The sequence below is a fragment of the Orcinus orca genome, chromosome 2, assembly GCF_937001465.1.
Source record: "Orcinus orca chromosome 2, mOrcOrc1.1, whole genome shotgun sequence".
NCBI classification, from domain to species: domain Eukaryota; kingdom Metazoa; phylum Chordata; class Mammalia; order Artiodactyla; family Delphinidae; genus Orcinus; species Orcinus orca.
In genome coordinates, this window is record NC_064560.1 from 127,253,809 (window position 1) to 127,274,417 (window position 20,609).

General features: G+C 50.6%; 1 protein-coding gene across 3 annotated transcripts in view; it reads right to left on the bottom strand.

Annotated features, from left to right (window-relative positions):
• Window positions 1-3,792: 3,792 nt before the first annotated feature.
• Window positions 3,793-20,609, bottom strand: part of SLC7A8 (solute carrier family 7 member 8) — a 58,319-nt gene continuing 41,502 nt past the window's right edge. The window contains exons 4-11 of one of the 3 annotated variants that reach the window (XM_004283215.3): window positions 18,390-18,515; window positions 16,756-16,909; window positions 16,012-16,135; window positions 13,565-13,668; window positions 9,893-9,989; window positions 8,037-8,186; window positions 6,356-6,533; window positions 3,793-5,850 (exon numbers count right to left, since the gene is read on the bottom strand). In XM_004283215.3, coding sequence (XP_004283263.1) covers window positions 5,705-5,850; window positions 6,356-6,533; window positions 8,037-8,186; window positions 9,893-9,989; window positions 13,565-13,668; window positions 16,012-16,135; window positions 16,756-16,909; window positions 18,390-18,515 — 1,079 coding nt within the window. In that variant the 3' untranslated portion in view covers window positions 3,793-5,704. Of the gene's footprint in view, window positions 5,851-6,355; window positions 6,534-8,036; window positions 8,187-9,892; window positions 9,990-13,564; window positions 13,669-16,011; window positions 16,136-16,755; window positions 16,910-18,389; window positions 18,516-20,609 lie in introns of those variants that run through there. The other 2 variants (XM_049705430.1, XM_049705431.1) reach the window with 2 other exon arrangements.

The following is a 20,609-nucleotide window of genomic DNA, read 5'->3' on the forward strand; positions in this document are numbered from 1 at the left end:
AAAGGACACACAGAAATGTGTCACTGGCTCTTTTGTCACCAGCAAAAGCTGTGAGCGCCCTGTGGAGGCCAGAAGTTTTGTAAGTCGGGCACAACAAGGGCCAGGCCTCAGTGGTGCAAATGCCGAGGGGCTGTGTACAGCATTGGATGCTAAAATAAAGTATGCAGACAGAGACAGGGGGGCCTGCAAATCAGGCAATTACACCTCTATTTAGCATTCCTCCCTCCTCCCTCCCCACCCCCCCCCACTCTCTGTGCATAGCTTGAGGTATTTTCGCTGAAAGCCCTGACCTGGCCTGAGGAAGTCCGCTTGCACCCGGGAGACAGATCTCAGGTCCCAGACCGGGAGATTTCTGCCTTCTCTCCATTTCAGAGGACGCTGTGGCAAGCAGGTACCAAAGCTGAGCTGCACCAGTTTGGCAGCAGTGCCTCAGTTAAACACCAGGTGGTAATATTGGCCCAAAATTCAGGACTCGAGGGGCCACTGCGGTCAGGAATCAGGTGAACCGGCAGAGGGCAGCCTCCCACAGCCCTGGCAAGGGCAAGACGCCCGGAAGGAGGAAGAGGAAACATGGCCGAGATGGGGGTCTTGCAGTGCAGTTACAGGGAGAGTGGGCAGGCGGAGAGGACCAGGGTCCGGCCCTTGTCTCAGTGAGGAGGAATTCTGTTCACTCCCTGACGATGAACTAGTGATGATAGTTAAGGCCTTGCATTTTCCGGTGTTATGCTTTTTCAGTCATTGAAACATACCCTTTTCCTTGCAGACCATTTCCCTGTGAATCAGATAGGAAAGTAAGCAAGGTAGACGGTGTACTTATCCTTGCTTTATAAAGGAGGAAAACGAGGCTGAGAGGCGGCCACCCAAGGTCAGGCAAGGCTGTGGCGCTGACGTGGGGGGAAGGGCAGGGGTCTAGTTCTTAAAACCCCCCGGGGAAGAAGGGCTAGGGAAAGGGGGAGCTGTGTGACTCAGAGAGCTTTCTTTGCCCTCAGTCCGGCACCCTGTGGGAGGGGGAGACTGCGTCAGGAGCGGGCGAGCCGGGGCTGGAGGAAGCCGGGAGGTGTGCAGATAGGCCGGCAGGAAATGAGAACGCTCGGAGCTCCGCCGTGGAGGAGATAAGTGATCTCGGCCCCTCACCTCTCTGGCTGACGTTGCCGCGTTTCCCAGTAACCGGGGCGCTCTGGACGTCTGGTTAGGGAAGGAGGGGGCGCTGGAGGGGAAGGGGGTAGGGAGGGCAGTGCTAGTCAAGGGCTGGGGGATTCTTGGGTTGTGCGGGGTTGCTCCGGAGCGGATGGAAGCCCCCCCGCGGTCCCCTGGTCAGCAGGATCATTTTCTCCCTGCAGCTGCTGCTGCTACCTGTGTGCATTAACTGAAACAAAGCCTCTGTAGTATCTTTTTTTTTTTTTTTGCGGTACGCGGGCCTCTCACCGTTGTGGCCTCTCCCGTTGCGGAGCACAGGCTCAGCGGCCATGGATCACGGGCCTAGCCGCTCCGCGGCATGTGGGATCTTCCCGGACCGGGGTATGAACCCGTGTCCCCTGCATCGGCAGGCGGACTCTCAACCACTGTGCCACCAGGGAAGCCCAGCCCCTGTAGTATCTTAATGACTTTGTAACAGGCCTCAGTTCAAACACCACCTCCTTCACCAAGTCCTTCCAACAGGGAGGCAGCGAGCATGTCAGCTAGAACCTGGCTCAGATCTCCCTGTCACCTACCACTCGGTGACCTTGGGCCAGTTACTTAATCTCACTTGTAAAAGGGCAGTAGTAATGCCTACTTTGTCGGTTGTTTAATTAAACTTTGAATAAGATAATGTATGGAAAGCAAGTGGTCTCAGCCACGTCAGTCTCCTTCCGGCCCTCTGACTGCCCCCCTGCGGGTGTATCTGTGTCTCCTGAGTTGACACGCTACCTGCAGCTTTGTCTGACGCCTCAACTGGACAGGCATTTTTGCACGTAGGTCCCAGGCGCTGCGCAGGGCGGGTCCAGCCCTGCCTGCAGACGCGCAGCCCAGCAGAGTGGGCAGTGATCTGTGATGTGCACACATACGGGCCATGTGCATTCTTATCTTCTTTCCCCCAAGACTATTTGCTCCTTAGAGGTAGGTCAGATACTTGTTCAGCTAGGGTGACCACATTGCCTGAACTAAAATTAAGGACAGGTGTGTTGACATATATGAGTGTTCTTACGGAGACAGTGACACAAGATATTTGAAGTCTGTGCTGACTTGGAAAATTCAAGAGTAAGTTTGCTATTCCCACAGCATATAGCAAAATCCTGGATACAATGGTTAGAGAAATATTTATTGTTCGACTACATTAATAAATGAATGCATAAGCAGCTGTGATTTCAGTGACTTCCAAAGGCTCCCAAATTCCCCCAGATCAGAGCGTCTGAAATTCCTCACATTAAAGTGACTGACAGGGTTAAGACAGCTTAAAGGCCCAGGTTAAAAATAAATGCATGTTGCCTAGGAAGAGACCCACATTTGCCCTTTTGAGCAGGTTGAAAAGATCAGCAAGTGTCACCTTACAAAAGAGAGGGGGCCCCCAGGGACAGGTGTCTCCAGGGACTGAGAAAGGTTGGGGAGGGCTGGACTTGCTGGAATGGGGTGACGTGAGGAAGCCTCTGGGAGCCTGGGGAAAGGAAAAGTGTGTGTTGGGGAACTGGGGGAATCCCCAAGGGGGATGTGAAGCTTGGAGATGGGCCTCTTGCACAAGACTGGCCTCTGCCCAGTTTGCTCTCACTCTTTTGGGACAGCCATGGGCTGGGAGATTCAGGAACCCTTTGAGATTAGATTGTCTTCTTTTTTCATCCCTTTAAAAGTGCTAAATAGGTTAACTGACTTGCCCAAGGACACACAGCTGTTTGGTGGCTGGGCTGGGTCTCAGAGCCAAGAGTCTGTGCCCCTGTGAATGGCAAGCCTCCAGCCTCAGTCTAGAACGCCAGCCACAAAACAGGCGTGTTGGGGCCAGGCTGGGACTGGGAGTGGAGGCATCTTGCCTGCCAGTGTCCTCACAGTGTTCCAGATGGTGAAGGGTGATGTCTTAACACACCCCTCACCCCCCCTGCCCCCCGGCCCTGCCTCCTCCGCATATCTGTCAGCAGTGCTGGCTCTGGAATGATGCTGTCTCAGGACAGGCAGCCGGGAGGGCTGCCCACAAAGGAGGGACTCCAAGCAAGGACTAATCCTGTCAACTTCCTCCAGCGATTAACCCAGAGCGCCAGGAGGTACTTGTCCTTACCTCAACTGCTTCCTCCTCTTCCCTGATCCCTCAGCCCTCCTAGTCTTTCACTCAGACAGCTGAGTGGACCCCACCTCACCTCCCAGTCCCTCCCATCAAGCCCCTGGCATCCAGCTGGGTGCTCTTCTAACTGCTTAACCCCCCCCACCCTCACTGGGGTCTCTCCACAGGCTCAGCCTGTCCCTTCCTGATGCCTTCGCCTCTCTCCACTCAGCTTGGTGCTGTCTCTCTGTCGCCCATGTTCCCACCCTGGGTAGGGATGAGTTTCTTCTTCCCAGATAGTTTGCAGGCTCTCAGCACAATACATAGGATCTTAACACTCGTGACTTCACAGAAGCAATGAGAAAGTTTTCGGTTCAAAACGAGAGGGAGCTGTTAAAACGCGCTGGCACTGGGCCCTGGGACAGCTCGAAGCTATGGAGCGCAAGGACTTTCAGGAATGCCATCCTGGAAGGAACCTGGCAACCAAAGACCTCCCTCCTGACAGAGACAGGAAGTGCCTGGAGACTCTGTCTTGGAAGGTCATTGAATTATTAACACCACCAACTTCATTTCCATTTAAAATTTTATTACATCAACAGAAAAAAAAAAAACCCTCACAAAACAAAACACACAACTAAAACCTAAACCAACTCAAAGACAGAAGATTATTATCCAGCTATAACTAAAACCCTCCCCGAAAAAAAAAAGAACAAAACCTTAAAAATCCAAAAGAAATATAAATGCCAGCTTCAAAAATATTTATCCAAAAAGTAAGGCATCCACTTTACAAAAAAACAATAATTGAAGGTTGGAGGAATGAGAAGAGGGAACAAGAGGATGGTCCCCTGACCCTCCAGGGGCCAGCCCCAGTCTGCCTGGAGTCCACTCTGAAGGGACCACAACTCGGACCAAACCCGCATCTTACCAATGCAGGCTCAAGCAGGCTGGGTGGGAAGCTGGGAGACCCAAGTAGGCCAGGAGGACTCCCCAGGTTTTCCAGTTTCAGCAGACAGGATAGGGAGTTGGGGTAAGGGGGGGGACTCCTGCTTGGGATAAAAGAATCCCAGTCCTTAGCACAACAGGTGTGGCTAGGAGGCTGCAAGGGCCCAGGGCAAACACCAGCACCTTCTTTGGAGCACAGGGAATGGCAGCTTCCTGCCTGCAGGACAGGATGGCCACAAGTCAGCAAACCATAGAGAACGGGCTTTTCCGAGAGCCTCCAAAGTGGGTACCTTCTGCCACTGTCCTCTCATCCTGTCCTGGAGGCTGTCCAGACGGGACAGTGGTGTGAGCAGAAAGGAGGGAGGGGTGATCTGAGTTGGGGGAGGAAATGGCCTTCAGAATATACTTTCTCCCCAAACAGTCTCCGAGGTGATGGGATGGGTACCTCTGGGGAGATGGGAAATAGCCCTCCCTCCCTGGAAGGCTTTTCATGCCAGGTCTGACCAGAGGGCTGGAAATAAGGGGGTATTTTTAGGTCCAGTTCTTGGATGGGAGGTGACTTAAGGCTGATTTGGCTCGACTTTCAGGCATGAAGGGCTTGGGGAGCCTTCACACCCCAGGAGCAAAAGTCCAGAGAGGAGGAGAAGGGCAAGATGGGGCTGCCGGCAGAGCTGGCTGCCTGGGGCTGTGTTGGAGCATCACTGCGGGGGTAACAGGGCGGTGGGCTCCTTCCCATGGGGGTGGGAGGGAGGAGGAGAGGAGCTGCTTTGTCATTAGGAGAGAAATGTCTGCTACATTGGAAATAAGCAGCTTTCTGGCTTCAGGAAGCTTTGGCACTGAGTTGGGGGGAGGAGGCAGGGGCAAGGCTGGGTTTCTACAATCTGAGCCTTTCCCAATCTGTTCCACAGGCCCGGCCGGGGTTAGGGGAGGGGGCAGTCCTCCTGCACATTGGTCCTTAGGTCAGTGGGGAGATGCTGTCCTGACAGGAACCTCACTCTGCACAGAAGGCCCAGGCTGTGGGGGGGGAGGAAGGGGGGGAGGGGGAGGGGGGAGGGGGGGCAGAGGGAGGCATCACCTCTGATGTCTTCGGTCACTGGTGAAGGGAGGGGGATTTGGGTCTCTGCAGCTGACCTTTAATGGTGACAGATTTGCTCGAGTCTGTCCCCAAGTGACTCACTGTTGCTGCCACTTCTGTTGGAGCTGAGGCCTCCCTTGGGCTCAGGAATGGGGAGGGAAGGCAGCCCTGAACTCAGGTTCCTGAGGAAGTGACTAAGGGTGTGGGCCCAGGAGGGAGGGCCGTGTAGGGCACCCCAGAAGCTCCACTGCTTTAGACACAGGCCTTGGGGGTGAGAGGAGGCTGGATCTTTGGGTACAAATGTCAGTATCTTTGTTTATAGTTTCTCACCACCCACACCCAGGTCCTGACCCCGGAATGACAGAGGCAGAGGGGTGTGTGTGTGTTTGGGGGACCCAGGCAGGGCAGGAGGGCAGAGAGGGGGATGAAGGAGGAGGGAAGCAGCTGAGAGGGGAGGGTGGTCCTCAGGGCTCCTCTGCATCCTTGTCCTTGGGGGCAGTGGGCTGCCGCTGCTCCTGCATGTCTTCCTGTAGCTCCTCTGTCCCTGAGTCCTCCTCCACCTTGGGGTACACAACCATACACATCTTCTGGCTCCCCAGGGTCAGCAGCTCTGCAGGAGGAGGCCACACAGAAAGCAGATCAGCACTGAGCGTCCAACCAACCTGGCCAGCCAGACCAGGGCCCTTCCCAGCTCTCCTGCCGCAGCATTTGGCCTCAGCTGAGCCGCCAGCGCCGTGAGGGGACTCCCTCTCCAGGAGACGGTCACCTCACCTACCTCCTCCGTCTCTGGGCAGCCTTTTTGCTGGCCGCTCCTACTCCTCAAGGCTCCATGCCCACCGCCCGCCAATTCTAGGGTGTCCCCTGGTCTCCACGCAGCCCAGGGCAGCTGCTATAGGATGGCCACTCTGGCAGGCCTAAGGTCTGTGCGGAAATATCCGCTGTTCTCCTCTCCTCAGAGGTCTCTGGGGAGGCACCTGCCCTCTCCCGTCCCGACCCTTTCTCCAGTGCTCTACGGCCCTGCCTCCCGATCCTGGTGGGGTTCCCCAGCCAGACTGCTGACCACTCTCTTCCAGACCAGGGGGCCCTCTAGCCACTCAGAATCTTCAACAACTTACCAATGAACTTATTGAAACACCTGGGCTTGTGTTGCCAGTAAACACCCAAGAAATAGACAGGCACCCCTGTCAGCATGATGGCCAGGCCGGTGCCACACACCACGGGCTCCGACCACAGGCTGAAGACCAGCAGGAAGGCCCAGAACAGCAGGTAGACGACGGGGAACAGCAGGCTGACCTGTGGATCAGAGGCACCGTTACCTGCATGGATGCTACTGCCCCCGGGCCATCCGGGCACCTTCCCCCTTCCTCACCCACAGGGAAGCGCTTGGAGGGCAAAGCTGGGTTTCACTCAGCTCTGTGGCTCCCACACCCCGAGCCCTGATGGGGCAAGTGCTGTGTCAGCAGACGCTGGCGAACGTCGGCAGTGGGACAGTTAGGGGGGTGGGGGGGCCTAGGGAGGGGACAATTCTCGTTGTCCTCCGAGGTGGGATCAAACAAGGCCTCATCATCCAGCTGTGCGCCTGTAACGGCCAGAGAAGCCCGTGTAGGTGGAGGAGCTTGCTGGTATATTGATATATGTTTGCCGAGGTCCTCGGGAGAAGGAGAGCAGGAGAAATGAGTGAGGGGCAAGAAGGAGAGGACCTGTCAGTCAGGCTCCCCTCCCCCGGCTGGCAGGATGTGGCAAATGTCCCTCCCTCTCACCAGGGACAGTCCCAATTTGTTTCAAGGAGTTTCTGCCAAGACGAGAGAAATCAGGAAACCTAGTGTGGCATAAGGCAGCCCGGGGCCTTATTTACTTCAGGAAGAAGCAAACTCTGTGGGCTCCACCCGCTCTTGTGACCACAGGTGGGAGGCCCCTGTGGAGTCCTCAAGACGCTACTCATCTGCCTTTCTCCTCTTGTCCTCTCCTCTTAGAGGGTATGCGTATGGTAGGGAGATGGGGTTATTCTACTTCCTCTTCTCTCTAGCAGGCTTTCTAAGAGTGGTAGGAAAGTGGCAGAGAGATTTCGAGAGCCCTCGACTCCTCAGCTGGCAGAATCTTCTAGAAGCATCTAGTCTGTGTTTCCAGAATAGGATTGTTCAAATAGCTCAGGGATATACCCTAGTCTTCTAATTTGCAGGAGAACCCATAGCACTCTGGCATATGTTGTTCTGAGCACTCCCATCTGTTCCTATCACAAATTTATTCCTGGTACAAATGAGAGTTTCACCAGGCACCCTACTACGTGCAGGGCCATAGTAGTTTAAAAAGGGAGGATCACGGAAGGCTGGAGTGGACTGGGAAGCTTCAAGGAAGAGAGGTCCTTGAGTGTGGAAAATGGTTAAAATTTGGAGAGGCAGATGGGAGAAGGAAACTCATTCCGGGATGAGACGGAGAGATTGCATGAGTGAACCCAGCTACCTGGAGGGACGAGTAGGAGACTGGTCAGGTTAGAAGGTCGAGGGAAAATCAGCTGACTTTTTAAAGACTTAGAGCCATAGGAAACAAAGGAATGACAGGATGGAAGTATCACTTCATCTAACCTATTCCTCCAGCTGCAGTTTGCTCTGGTCCTGTCCCCAGTGGAGAATGGAAATGGCTGCCCCATTCACACATGGCCTTTGCTTCCCAGAGGGTCTCCCACACTCATGGAGATGATGAGCTGCGGTCAGCAGCGAGAACAAGGTGATGTAAAAATCTGAGCTTAGTTAGAACCAGTGGAGGAGGGGGAGGGGCCCCAAAGGGAGGTTCTCGCACCTTGATGGGGCGGGGGATGTCTGGCTTCTTCCACCGAAGAACTATCTGTCCAGCAATTGTGACGCCGTAGAAGAAGTAGTTGATGAAGCCCACATAGTTGATGAGTGTGTACATGTCGCTGGTGACAAGCATCAGCAGGGTGGAGATGCACTGGGGGGAGTGGGAGAAGCTCATCGGTGATCAGAAAGGCATTAGGAGACTGGAGGAGCTGTTTACTGGTCGGGGCTGTTCCCCTGCCTCTAGGCAGACGATGCCATTTTATAGCGGATCTCTCAAAATAGAGACTTTACAACCTCTCCTAGAAACCCAGGTCATTGCTAACACTTTCAACACCAGGAAGTTCTTTCTCACCACATGGGTGATAATCAAAACATTTAACCACAGATACAGCAGGTACAGCATGGGCACTAACCAATCAGAACAGATACTGGCTGTAAACAACTGGACTGGCCACACTGGTGGCAGCCGGCCCTATGCCACCCTGGTCTCATTTATACTTCTTCCTTGGTTGAAGCTCAAGCTAATTTTGTTTTTTTTAATCCCTTAGGGAAGGTTGTTAACTGCAGATTAAGGCTTTATTCTTGCCCTCATCCTCTTTTCCTGGTTGAGTCATCTAATTTATTTTTCTTCCTTCCTTTTCTTTTTTTTTTTTTAAAAAATCATAAACAGTTATATAGCACTTCTTAAGTGTCAGGTTCGTTCTTTAGCATTCTACAAATATTAACTCATGTAACCCTCATAACGTCCCTGTGACGTTTTCTTGATAGAATTCACTTTCTAACTTCAAAATCATCTCAGTGGCTCTCTCGGAACCATGTTCTTTCCCTCTGCTAATTTGTTTCAGGCCAACAGAAGGCTCGGTTCTCCTGTAAGATCTGATGGTGGAAATAATCGGGAAGATTTTAAGAGATGAAAAAGCCAGATTCTTACTGTACTTGCCTTGCAGTCATAGGCCTGCACCATTGGCTTAAACTGAAAAAGGTTTGTGGCTCACTGGGAGCATTGAGTCTTCTCCAGTTGCCTTTCACCACTAACCAACCAGGATGACCTTCTTCCTGTATCTGAACATTCTGAAATTCCCCCTCATGTTGTACAGCGAATGCCCTTCACTCCTGAGAGCTCTACTACCCTGGTCTAACTGCTTCTCTGGTGAACCAAAGTCATTTTTGATATTTTAGTCAGGATCCAGAAAGAAAAAAAAATAACCCCAAAGACTCATCAGGAATAAGTCTTTGCTCCTTCTGTTTGCTCTCTCTAAATGCTTCTACTCCGGGGTAATTCCACCTCCATTTACCACCATTTCCCATTTACCCCTCCCATCCCTAGTTTCCTTTTCTCCATTTTCGGTTTACCAGTTTACCAGTCTTCCTTTATGATTTTTCTTATTTGGTGTACCCTGAGACCAAATTTGTTTCAGTGATGTTTCCCAAGAGCCTGGCAGAGCCTCCTTGAGCAGGAAGGTTGATGGGGAGGGCTGGGAGTGTGCAGTGATCAGCCAGGAGCAGAGGCCCAAAGCTACTACCCTGTGGGTAACAGGTGCAGGGGGAGCCAAGAAAAGTTTCTTTGTGAGGTTGTAAAATCTTGAAGCAGCCACTTCAGTCTGACCCAAAAGTATGGGAGAATGAAATGAGCCAGCCTGGGAACCTTAAGGTATTTCAGGACCCAGGGTCTCTCCTTGCTATATCTCTTGATGTTAATCAGGCCCATGTATATACCATTTGTCAGATTATTTAAGGCCCAGAGAAACCTAGGAGCACAAGGGTGACAGGGGCGTGTGTGGGAACTGTGAACTCCCAGCTCAAAGCAGCACAAAGAGGGAGGGTGTGTGTAGGGCTGGCAGAGGGAGGGAACCTTACTGTGAAAAGCAAGGCTGGGATTGGGGTGCAGCGCTTCACGTGGATCATGGCCAACACACTGGGAAGGTGGCCCTCCCTGGCTCCAGCAAAGAACAGCCTGGCAGAGAGAAAAGCAGGTCAGCCTGCGATGGCCCATGGACCATCCCAGGATGCTTCCTCCCTAGTCCGGCTCCCTCATCCATGCCCACCTCTGCTCACACAGGAGCATCCCCCCCTCCAGCCAGGTACCTGCCTTCTCGTGCACACCTTCCAGCCCACTAGTCAAATGACCCACGTTCACAAGGCAGGTGCAGGCAAACCAGAGGCAGTCAGTGGATATAAGTGGATGGATTCTGGAGTGTGGAGACCCTGAGTGTGGTCTGGGTGGCTTGGGGTTACTGATGACTGTGCTGTCACTCTGTGGGTCTCTCACAAAACCTGGAGTGCTGTAGGAGTAGCCTCTCTCCTTTGCCTAAAGCTTTAATCCCTTTAAAAATGTGCCTCCTTCCTCCTCAAGGGATATAGGTTCTTTGAGACGTGGGGACTAAACTGTACATGAAAAGCCTTAAAAACATGCCTATCCTACTCAGGAAGTAGCTGCCTTTGTGGGGTGGGGAATGGGTGGTAGACCAGGAAGGGACACGTGAGAACTTGGGGGATATGTGGAAATGTTCTATATCTTGTTTTGAGTGGTAGTTACATCGTTGTCTACAATCGTCAAAACTCATCAACCTGAACACTTACGATCTGTGTATTTTATTGTATGTAAATTATACCTGAACATTTGTATCCTTAAGCTACTTATTCTATTCTCCCCCAAAATCCTGAAGAAATGAATAGAGTTAGTGAAAGGTGTACATACAAAGATATTGTGATGATAAAAAAGATTGGAAATACCCTAAATGCCATAAAGTAGATGATCACATAAATTATGGTATATCTATAAAATGGAATATTATGCATACATAATGCTTTTGAAAAAAAACTGATTGTGTGAGAATATGCTCACAATATAACATTAAATGAAAAAAGCAAGATAGAAAACTGTACGATTCCATGCAGTATGATTCCTATTAACTAAGATATTATTTACAGGCATGTAAAAACATTAAAATATCAACCAATTACCTCTGGGTGGTAGAATTATGAGTAAATTAAATTTTCTTTCTTAGATTTTATAAATTAAAAATTTTTTAAATAGACAGGAAACTTATAATTAGAATAAACTTTTTTTGTTTGTTTCTTTGTTTTTTGGCTGCACCGCGTGGCGGCTTGTAGGATCTTAGTTCCCCAACCAGGGATCGAACCCGAGCCCTCAGCAGTGAAAGCACGGAGTCCTAACCACTGGACTGCCAGGGAATTCCCCAAAAATTATTTTTTAAGTTAAAAAAATTAAAATTTTATTTTGAGATAATCATAGATTCACATGCAGTGGTAAGAAATAATGCAGAGCGACCCTGTGTATCCTTCACCCAGTTCTCCTATTGGTAACATATTGCAAAACTATACTACTATATCACGACCAGGATATTGATGTTTACAAATTATTTTTAAAAAGAGAAATTTTAACATAAAGAGCAGCCTTCTTCTTCTTTCCTCTCCTAAGAAAAAGAGAGAACACTGTAAGCTGTTATTAGGAAATTAGGCCACTTTTCATTGGAAATTAGGCCACTTTTCCTTTTTTCTAGGACTTTGTAGGGAAAGGAGCACCTAAGCATTGAGAGGAAGGGGGTGGTGTGATGGGGACAGAAAGGAACAGAATCAGCACACTGGGGGGTCTGAAGAGAACTGTCACTTTGTGGTTTGTGTATGGGGGAGAGTGGAGCGGCTCCTCAGAAGCATGGGAGTCGATTATGGTCCCAAGTACCCGTATGTACACCACCAGTTGCCATCATCAACTACCTCGTCCTGTGTCACTAGTTTCATGCAGCCACATGACATCGCCCCTCTGCAGTGCAGCCTCATGCACCCAGTGGAGCCCCAGGTGCTCTGTGGGCCTCACCATGCACATAACCAGGGTCCCAAGTTCACATCCCTCCTCCACATGCAGCCAGGACCAAGTGGAGCTGGCAGGTCCAACAGCATTGGCAAGTCAAGTTCACAAGAGACAATCCTTGCCCAGCTAGCCGACCACAGAGGAGACATGACATTAAGCGTGACACACACGCACACACGCTCCTACTCCTCAGGAAGGATCATCCTCTCCATACCCCCAAACAAAAGAGTAAGATAGAGAAGGAGGGAAGGAGGCAGGAAGGCAGGAAGGGAGGAAGGGAGGAAGAGAGGAGGGGAAGAGGGAGGGATGGAGCAAGGAAGAAAAGGAGGGAGGGAGGGAGGGAGGGGGAAGGGAGGGAGGAAGAAAGGAAGGATGGAAGGAACTGGAAAGATGAGTTGAGGAGGCCTGCCGGGTGAGCTGTGCCTCTGAATCCGAGGCCGAGCGCACTGGGCCGCCGCCTCCCGCATGCACACATAGCTGGACCACATGCACGCAGACCGCTGCTCGGCCTACCCGAGGGACAAACCCCACTCTAAAGCGACTGGAGCCAGTCACTCTCCTTCAATAGATCCCAGAGAGCCTCATGGGTCACTGCTCTTCCACCGCTTGCCCTCGGCTGGGGCCTCCAGGTGGTCACTGCTCCTGTGTAACACGCACACGAGGTTGCCGTGGGTGAGTGTCGGAGGGTCCTGGGGTACGGGGGATGCCCACACTCCCCCTTTCTTGCCCTGGGTCCTGAAAACATGACACTCCCTTGTCATTTCACAGGAACTCCTCCCCAATGTGACGTTGGCTTTGGAAGCAGCTGAATTCGGGGGCTCACTGCTTTTGCTGTATCTTTTGAGTAGGACTGTGCCCTTGGAGGAGGGGGCTTTCTAAGAACCCCGGGAGGACCCTTTGGACCACATCAATGGAAATCATCCAGCATCTGCCAGCCTCAACCGCCCATCTGGAGACAGCAAAAAGGGACATTAAGAAGGGGGCAGACGTCCGGATGTGTGCAGGCGGGGGCTGGGGACTCCTGGGCCCATTCATGCTTCGGGCTTTCCAGAGTGTTTGGGGTAGGGGACGTGGCTTTGGACAAATGCTTTCCTTCCGTTCTTCCCCACCCATCTCATTTCACACCCCTACCCGGTCTCATGGGTGGCCACACAAGGGCCTCCTACAGCCACCTGTCAGTTTAACAGGGAGGAGCCTGCACCCGCAGGGAACTCAGAGATGAGCCCATTCGATCTGTAATCTGGGCCCAGAACTTTCATGAGGCCAGCCAGAGGCCCCAGGCATGGGTCCCTCCCTGGTCCCTTTCAGAGTGGGGTTCCTTTCCAGCCAGCACAGCCTGCTTCCAGGCGAGTGGGAAAGGGGCTCTGAGGCTGCAGGCAAGGCACTGTTCTGTTGCCAAGCACACAGCCTGGGGACTCCTCAGCCCTCTGCTCCTCTGGACATGAGGTGGGATGGCGCTTCTTGCCACCGCAGCTAAAGCCACACACGTCGTGCGTCACCACACGAGCAGCACAGGCTCCTCCGTGTCCACACAGACACACGCACACGCCCTCGTGTGAGCAATCACCCCCTGCAAGGTCACCACCCAGATGCCCATACAGAACCCCGCTGACGGAGACAAGCCCCCCCACATATACACAGAGCAATATGCACAGCAGAGTGGCCTCTGGCCCAGGAAGGGCCTGGACGGCACTCACCGGGAGGAGGTGAAGAGGGACCCATTGACTCCTCCAAATGTGGACAGGGCGACGGAAATGGGCATGATCCAGGCCATGACCCCTAGGAGCTTCTCTCCAAAAGTCTGGGAGAGAAAACAAGGGGGTGAGCATAAAAGGAGAGGTCACAGCCTCCCACCTGCGTGTCACTGCTGGGAATGTTCCCTCCCAAACCCACCCCTGCTGAAGTCCTTGAGAGGAGGGACCACAGCTTCCCTGCCCCAGCCCCTCCTGCACCCCTACTTCCCTTGGTGATGACTATACCGTGGGGATTCAGTAATGTTTGGGACTGACTAACTAATGAACGAGACTGTGTATGGTGGTGATAATACAATAAACAACTAACATTTGCTATCCTTGTTTTATGGATAATGAAATTGAGGCACAAAGCAATTAAACAGTTTGCCTAAGATCACACACCCAGGAAGTGGAGGGCCAGGACCAGAAACCAGCTGTGTGAGTCCAGGCCTCGCGTACATTATACTAGAGCGACTTGGGCAGGCTGGGTTTCAAATCTTAGCCCAACATTTAGGAGCTGTGAGACCCTGAGCAAAGTTCTTAATCTTTGAGCCTCAGTTTTCCCATCTGTAAAACAGAGATAAATCCTAATTCATAGAAACAGAAGATATTGTGTGTGGGGGAAGTGATAAGAAAAAACCACTACGTAGGCCAAGAAATAAAAGGTGGTGAAGCTATAGACTAGTCTTCATGTATTGAAAGGATATAGGGACTTCCCTGGTGGCGCAGTGATTAGGAATCCGCCTGCCAATGCAGGGGACACAGGTCCGATCCCTGGTCCAGGAAGATCCCACGTGCCGCGGAGCAACTAAGCCCGTGCGCCACAACTACTGAGCTTCCGCTCTAGAACCCACGAGCCACAACTACTGAAGCCCGTGCGCCTAGAGGCCATGCTCCGCAACGAGAAGCCCGCGCACCACAGTGAAGAGTAGCCCCCGCTCGCCGCAACTAGAGAAAAGCCCGCATGCAGCAACAAAGACCCAACGCAGCCAAAAATAAATAAATAAATTTATTTATTTTTTAAAAAAGAAAGGATATAAAATGTTGGGGAATCAGCTTTTTCAACATTCTCTGAGCCAAGTACATACTTGATTTATAGCACATTTGTATTTATATATAATTTATAGCACATTATGAGGAAGGGGTTGTTTAGAAGCGCTGTCCTGCTGGGGAGGGTTAGTGGTCATGTGAACAGGCTGCCACGGGACAGTGGAGGGCCTCTTTTTTTATGGTCTTCAGAGATGAGACACATGATGACAGTGGCAGGGTGGGGCTGTGGCCCAGGGGAAGCCACATGAGGGAACTGCATGGCTCCCAGGTCTTTCCCAGATATCAAGGACCCCAATGCCTTGGACCTGTAAGATCTCTTTCCCCAAAGAGCACAAACTGCATATGCTTTTCCCTAATGAGGGAAGGAGTCAAGTTGTCCAGGTGAGGATACGGAGGCAGAGAGAAACTGCGAGTCTTGTGCAAGATTATGTCTTTCTAAGGAGGAGCGCATCTCCTTTATACAATCATCATATTTAAAGTTTAAAGTGCCCTAAGGACTTCCCTGGTGGCACAGTGGTTCAGAATCCACCTGCCAATGCAGGGGACATGGGTTCGAGCTCTGGTCTGGGAAGATCCCACATGCCGTGGAGCAACTAAGCCCGCGAGCCACGACTACTGAGCCCATGCGCCGCAACTACTGAAGCCCACATGCGTAGAGCCTGTGCTCCGCAACAAGAGAAGCCACCGCAATGAGAAGCCCGCGCACCACAACGAGGAGTAGCCCCTGCTCGCCGCAACTAGAGGAAGCCCATGCACAGCAGCAAAGACCCAACGCAGCCTAAATAAATAAATAAATAAAAGTTTAAAGTGCCCTAGATCAGGAGTTTTGTAGAGTCAGATAGTAAATATTTCCGTTTTGTAGGCCATACAGTCTGTGACAATGACTCAGTTCTGCAGCTGTAGCTGCCCATCACAACCTGGTCATCCTATTGCTCCTGGGCACCTGAAGACGTGGCTTCTGCCCTGAGGACCTGAGAAGACTTCCAGTCCCACAAAGCCATGGATCAGGGGAAAGTGAGGGGGGCTAAGCCCGCAAGTCTATATCATCATTCCCGGTTTGAGGGCATGGGAGTTTGATTTCTTTCTTTCCTTTTTTAAAATTGAAGTATAGTTGATTTACAGTGTTTCAGATGTACAGCAAAGTGATTCAGCTATATATATATTTATATATAATCTCTATATATAAAGATATAAATATCTTCTATTTCAGATTCTTTTCCATTATAGGTTATTAAAAGATATTAAGTATAGTTCCCTGTGCTATACAGTAGGTCCTTATTGTTTATCTACTTTATATATAGTAGTGCATATCTGTTAATCCCATACTCCTAATTTATCCCTCCCCGAGTTTGATTTCTTACCACAGCGACTGCGTTTGATGCCAGCAGCTCCTGGGGGGACATTGCAGTGACATAAGCGACATTGGCAAAGACATACACAAATGTGACCAGTGGGATGGAGATGAAGATGGCTCTGGGAAGATTCCTGTAGAGGGAGAGGAGGTGAGAGGGGGAAGGCCTGGCACCTGGGACCACCTGCCTCGTCATGGGGTCCAGGGAGTGCCTTCTGTCTTTCTGCACGAAGTTGTCCTTGCAGCCTTCTGCGATGCTCCCTCTCCCTGGGGGGTGGATTTTGTCTCCATATGGGCAGGATAATTGAAAGGAAATGAAACAGCTTAGGTTGGGAATATGCTCCATACCTGTTGACTTCTTCCTGACCAGAATCTCCACCCTGCATTCCCCCCTCTCCCCGAACACACACCTCAAGATACAAAGACCTGCCTGTCATGAGACAGATGAGTAAGAGGCCTGGAATCCTCTCAGGGCACATTTCATTCTCTAAGGCAGTGGTGTTATCTCAGCACCATTTTTTTCAGCTTTTCACCTGCTCTGGCATAGTCACTGGATCATTTTTCTCCTGGTAGGGTGGGTGACAAATGGTCTAAGTTCCTGGGAAATGAACTGGCTCTTCAGGATAGACCAGGTCATGGTCAGAAGGGGACTGAGGGGAGAAGTAGGCACTGGACCTGTGTGGCTCCCTCTTTCCAGTGGCAGGTGTCATGGAGTTTGAAGGGGGAGAGGGAGAGCTGGGCTACTGCAACTCACTTGTAGGGATCGACAAGCTCCTCCGTCACGTAATTTAGAAAGTTCCAGCCCCCATAGGCAAAGGAGCCCTGAAGGAAAGCCAGCGCGATGAGGCCGATGTCAGGTTCTTGGAAATTCTCAAATGCGTTCTTTGGCTCCAGCCAGAAGTACTGTCCTGTGGGCACAGGGACAGGAGGCTGCTCAGAGAGACACGTCAGAACTCGGCAGCCCCCGGTCTCCAGTGAAGGCCACATATTGGAGAAGCGGGGCCGAAAGGAGCAGAGAAGTAGAGGTCTAGGACCCCCCAGGACATGGTCATGATGAGTCCAAATGGCGGCTCAGGTTCAAAGCACAGTTCTGAATGTTCCTTTTTTAAAAGGCAGAGTTCCTTGGAAAGAAAGGCCAGGGGAGGTTACTGGGCAGGGCAGGGTAAATTGGAACTGGCTTGCCGGGATTCGGAGATGCAGGATGGGGGTCACTGGCAATCTCCTGATCACCTTCCCTCCTATCTAAGTTGGTACATTTTCATGGAGAAAGCACCAAGAACAACAAACACTCAAACATAAGCTTCCGTGATGCTATTATTAGCTCAAGCCTGTTCGGCTTTCTTTGTCAATATCCTCCTGTCTCTTCCTAAGGTGTGTGTTTGGTCTCCCCTTTCATGGAACAGATCTCCTGAAGACAGGGATTCTTCAGCGAGGAGCTTCTCAATGGCCTTCCCAGCCCTCAGCACAATATCCTGCACACAGTGGGTCCTCAAGAAAGGCTGCTGATTAAAGTTATAGTAAGATACTGAGCAGCTGACCGCACTTTACATCTTCATCCATAATCAAGGATTTGGACAGGAAATAACGAGATGAGAGTGATCAGGAGAAAGCATTGGGACCAGATTAGGAGGTCCCAATAAAGACTGGGCTGTCTTTTATCTTCGAAAAGACAACCCAGTGATTTCTTTGAGTCTAAGTTCCCGAAAACAATACAACCTGCTAATGAATTTAATCCAACGGATGAAAGTAATTAGGCACGTTATACAGCAGAAGCTTAATTATGTTTCCTGGAGTCAAAATCCAGGCACCCCACACCGCCTCCAGAGCCTGTGGGTGGGTGGGAGTTCTCCCTGTTTGTCATCTGACTTTCTCCAGGAGCCAGTGACACTGGGCAGAGTCTAGTGCTGCCACAGGTCCCATGGAAACCAAATACAGGCTCGGGCTTGGAAAGGGCCAAATCCAATGGGGAATGTTGGCAGGGGCCCCAGGAATGTAGCGCTCTCTCCTGTAGAGATTATGAGTAATTTTGAATCGTATAAAAAGCTCCTCTGTCTCCCATTTTAAGATACGGACAAGATAAAATATAAGATACAAAGAGCTTCCCTGGAGCTGGGACAAAAGGGCGATAGTACTCCAGAAATCTGGAATCTTTATCTACCTGTGCTGGAGCCATGAGATCAGCATGGGAGGACTGAACTCTGCACACCAGGGGGGCGTGCCCAGCTCCCGGCCACCGTGGAGAAAATGGTTTCTCATCCCCTTTGTCAAGCAAGCGAAGAAGAAAAGTCATTCAAGGAGAGAACTGGGACATCTCAGGGTGTGTACACATCCAAAGACAGTGTGAGGTGTGTGTACACACAAGGGGTGGCAAGTTCTGATGACACCCACCTTTGCAGATCTGTACAACTCCCATGACGATGATCAGGCCCAGGGCCAGGAGCTTCCCAGCTGTGAAAACGTCTTGAACTCGGGTAGCCCACCGCACACTGGCGCAGTTGACCCATGTGAGGAGCACTGAAATGACAGACCCCCAAACATACCCTCAGGGCCATAAGGAGGCTACATGACCCCTCTGCACAGAAGTAGAAATGCTCCTTGCTCCCGATGATAAGACTGTAACGGGTTAGCCAAAAATGCCGCAAGCTCAGCCCCAGTGTCCAGAAACTTTGGCCAGGATAGTAGGTTGGGTTACAAATGGGGATTACGTGCCACAAATTAGAGCTTCGTCAGAACATGCCTTGCCCAGGGCTGGAAGCCAGGAGTGAGCATGGAAGTGCCGGCACTGGCTTTGGGGAAAAACCAAGACTCTCCTCAGGGCATGAGCGTGGGCTCTGTTTTCAAGGTACTGTATGTTCAAGAGGAGCCCTGAGCAGCTGCTAGGGTCCTGGATGTCATCTTCCTGAACCTGATTTTAGGTTTAGGGGAATCCTTTGTTGCTTAGGTTTATCACGTTATAATGTACCTTTAGTAAAATTCATTTTTCTAAGTGTATAGTTTGATGAGATTTGACAAATGTATTGTTTAATCACTACCACACTCTCTATATAGAACATTTCCAACACCCCAGAAAGTTCTCTTGTATATTGTACTCCTTTGAGGTCAGTCCCTTTCCCGTACCTCTGGAAACCGCCAATTTGCTTTCTGTCCCTTTTCCAGAATGTCACATAAGTGGAATCATACAGTACGTAGCCTTTTGTGTCTGGCTTATTTCACTTAACATGGTACTTCTGAGATCCATTCACGTTGCTATGTATATTAATAGTTCCTTTTTATTGTCAAGTAGTACTCCATTATATGAACGTATTATTAGTTTTCTATTCACCGGCTGATAGACATTTGGGTGGCTCCCAGTTTGGAGCTATTATAAATAAAGCTGCTGTAAACACTTGCATAGAAGTCTTTGAGTGGATCATAGAGGTCTTTGAGGGGAGTTTTCATTTCTTTTGAGTAAATACCCAGGAATGGGATCCTAGGTCATATGGTGAACGTGTTTGACTTTATATATGCCAGACTGTTTTCCAAAGTGGTTATGTCATTTTGCATTCCCACCAGCAACGCACAGTCCTGTTGCTCTGCATCCTTGCCAGCATTTGGTATTATCAGCTTCAAAAGTCTGAGCATTCTAGGGACTTGCTTGGTGGTCCAGTAGGTAAGACTCCACGCTCCCAATGCAGGGGGCCCAGGTTCAACCCCTGGTCGGGGAACTAGATCCCGCATGCATGCTGCAACTAAGAAGCCCACATGCCGCAACTAAGACCCAGTACAGACAAAATAAAATAAATAAATAAATAAAAGATGTGATACATATATAAAATGGAATATTAAACAAAAAAAAAGCTTGACCATTCTAAAGGATGTGTAGTGGTATTTCACTGAGGTTTTGGTTTGCATTTCCCTAGAGACTAATGCTGTTGAGCATGTTTTCATGGGCTTATTTGCCACCATCCCTATATCTTCTTTGGTGGCATGGAGGGCTTGGAGTCCCAGGGCTCCCACAGAGACGCCAACAACATGGAACCTCCAAGGGCTGGCGGAGAGCTCAGAGGCTGAGCTGTAGGACAGTTTTACTGCCACACTCCTTAAGCAACTTATGGGAGACCAGGGGCTGTGGGAACCCAACTTCCTGGTGGTTATGAAGTACTTGAGAATGTGGGAAAAAAATTAAAATCCTCTTGCTTCCCTTTCCCCTGAAACAGTGACCAGGACGCCCCCTAGTCCTCCAAGGGTACAAGCCGTACATGTAAACGCACGAGACTCTCTCTCTTCTCAAGCCTCTAATCAGGCCTCTGATTTCACTTGAACAGCTGATCAAGTTATATCGTTACCTTATCCTGAAACTGTGCTTTTTCTTTTTAAGTACTTTCCAACCTTACTTGATTCTGAGAACATTTCTGCAGGGTAAGGACCTGACATTATTATCCATCTGTAACCTTCCTCCCTGAGCTGTTTCTACCTGGCAACCTCCTCAGCTTTCCAGATCCAGCTCAAATGTCACCTGATCCGTGAGTCTTTATTATTTTATTTATTCCTGACAAGGTGCCTGCCAGGTAAGATGTATCAGCCGCGTTTTGTAGGCAAGGAACGAAGTTCGCCCCTCCTTTCTACGTC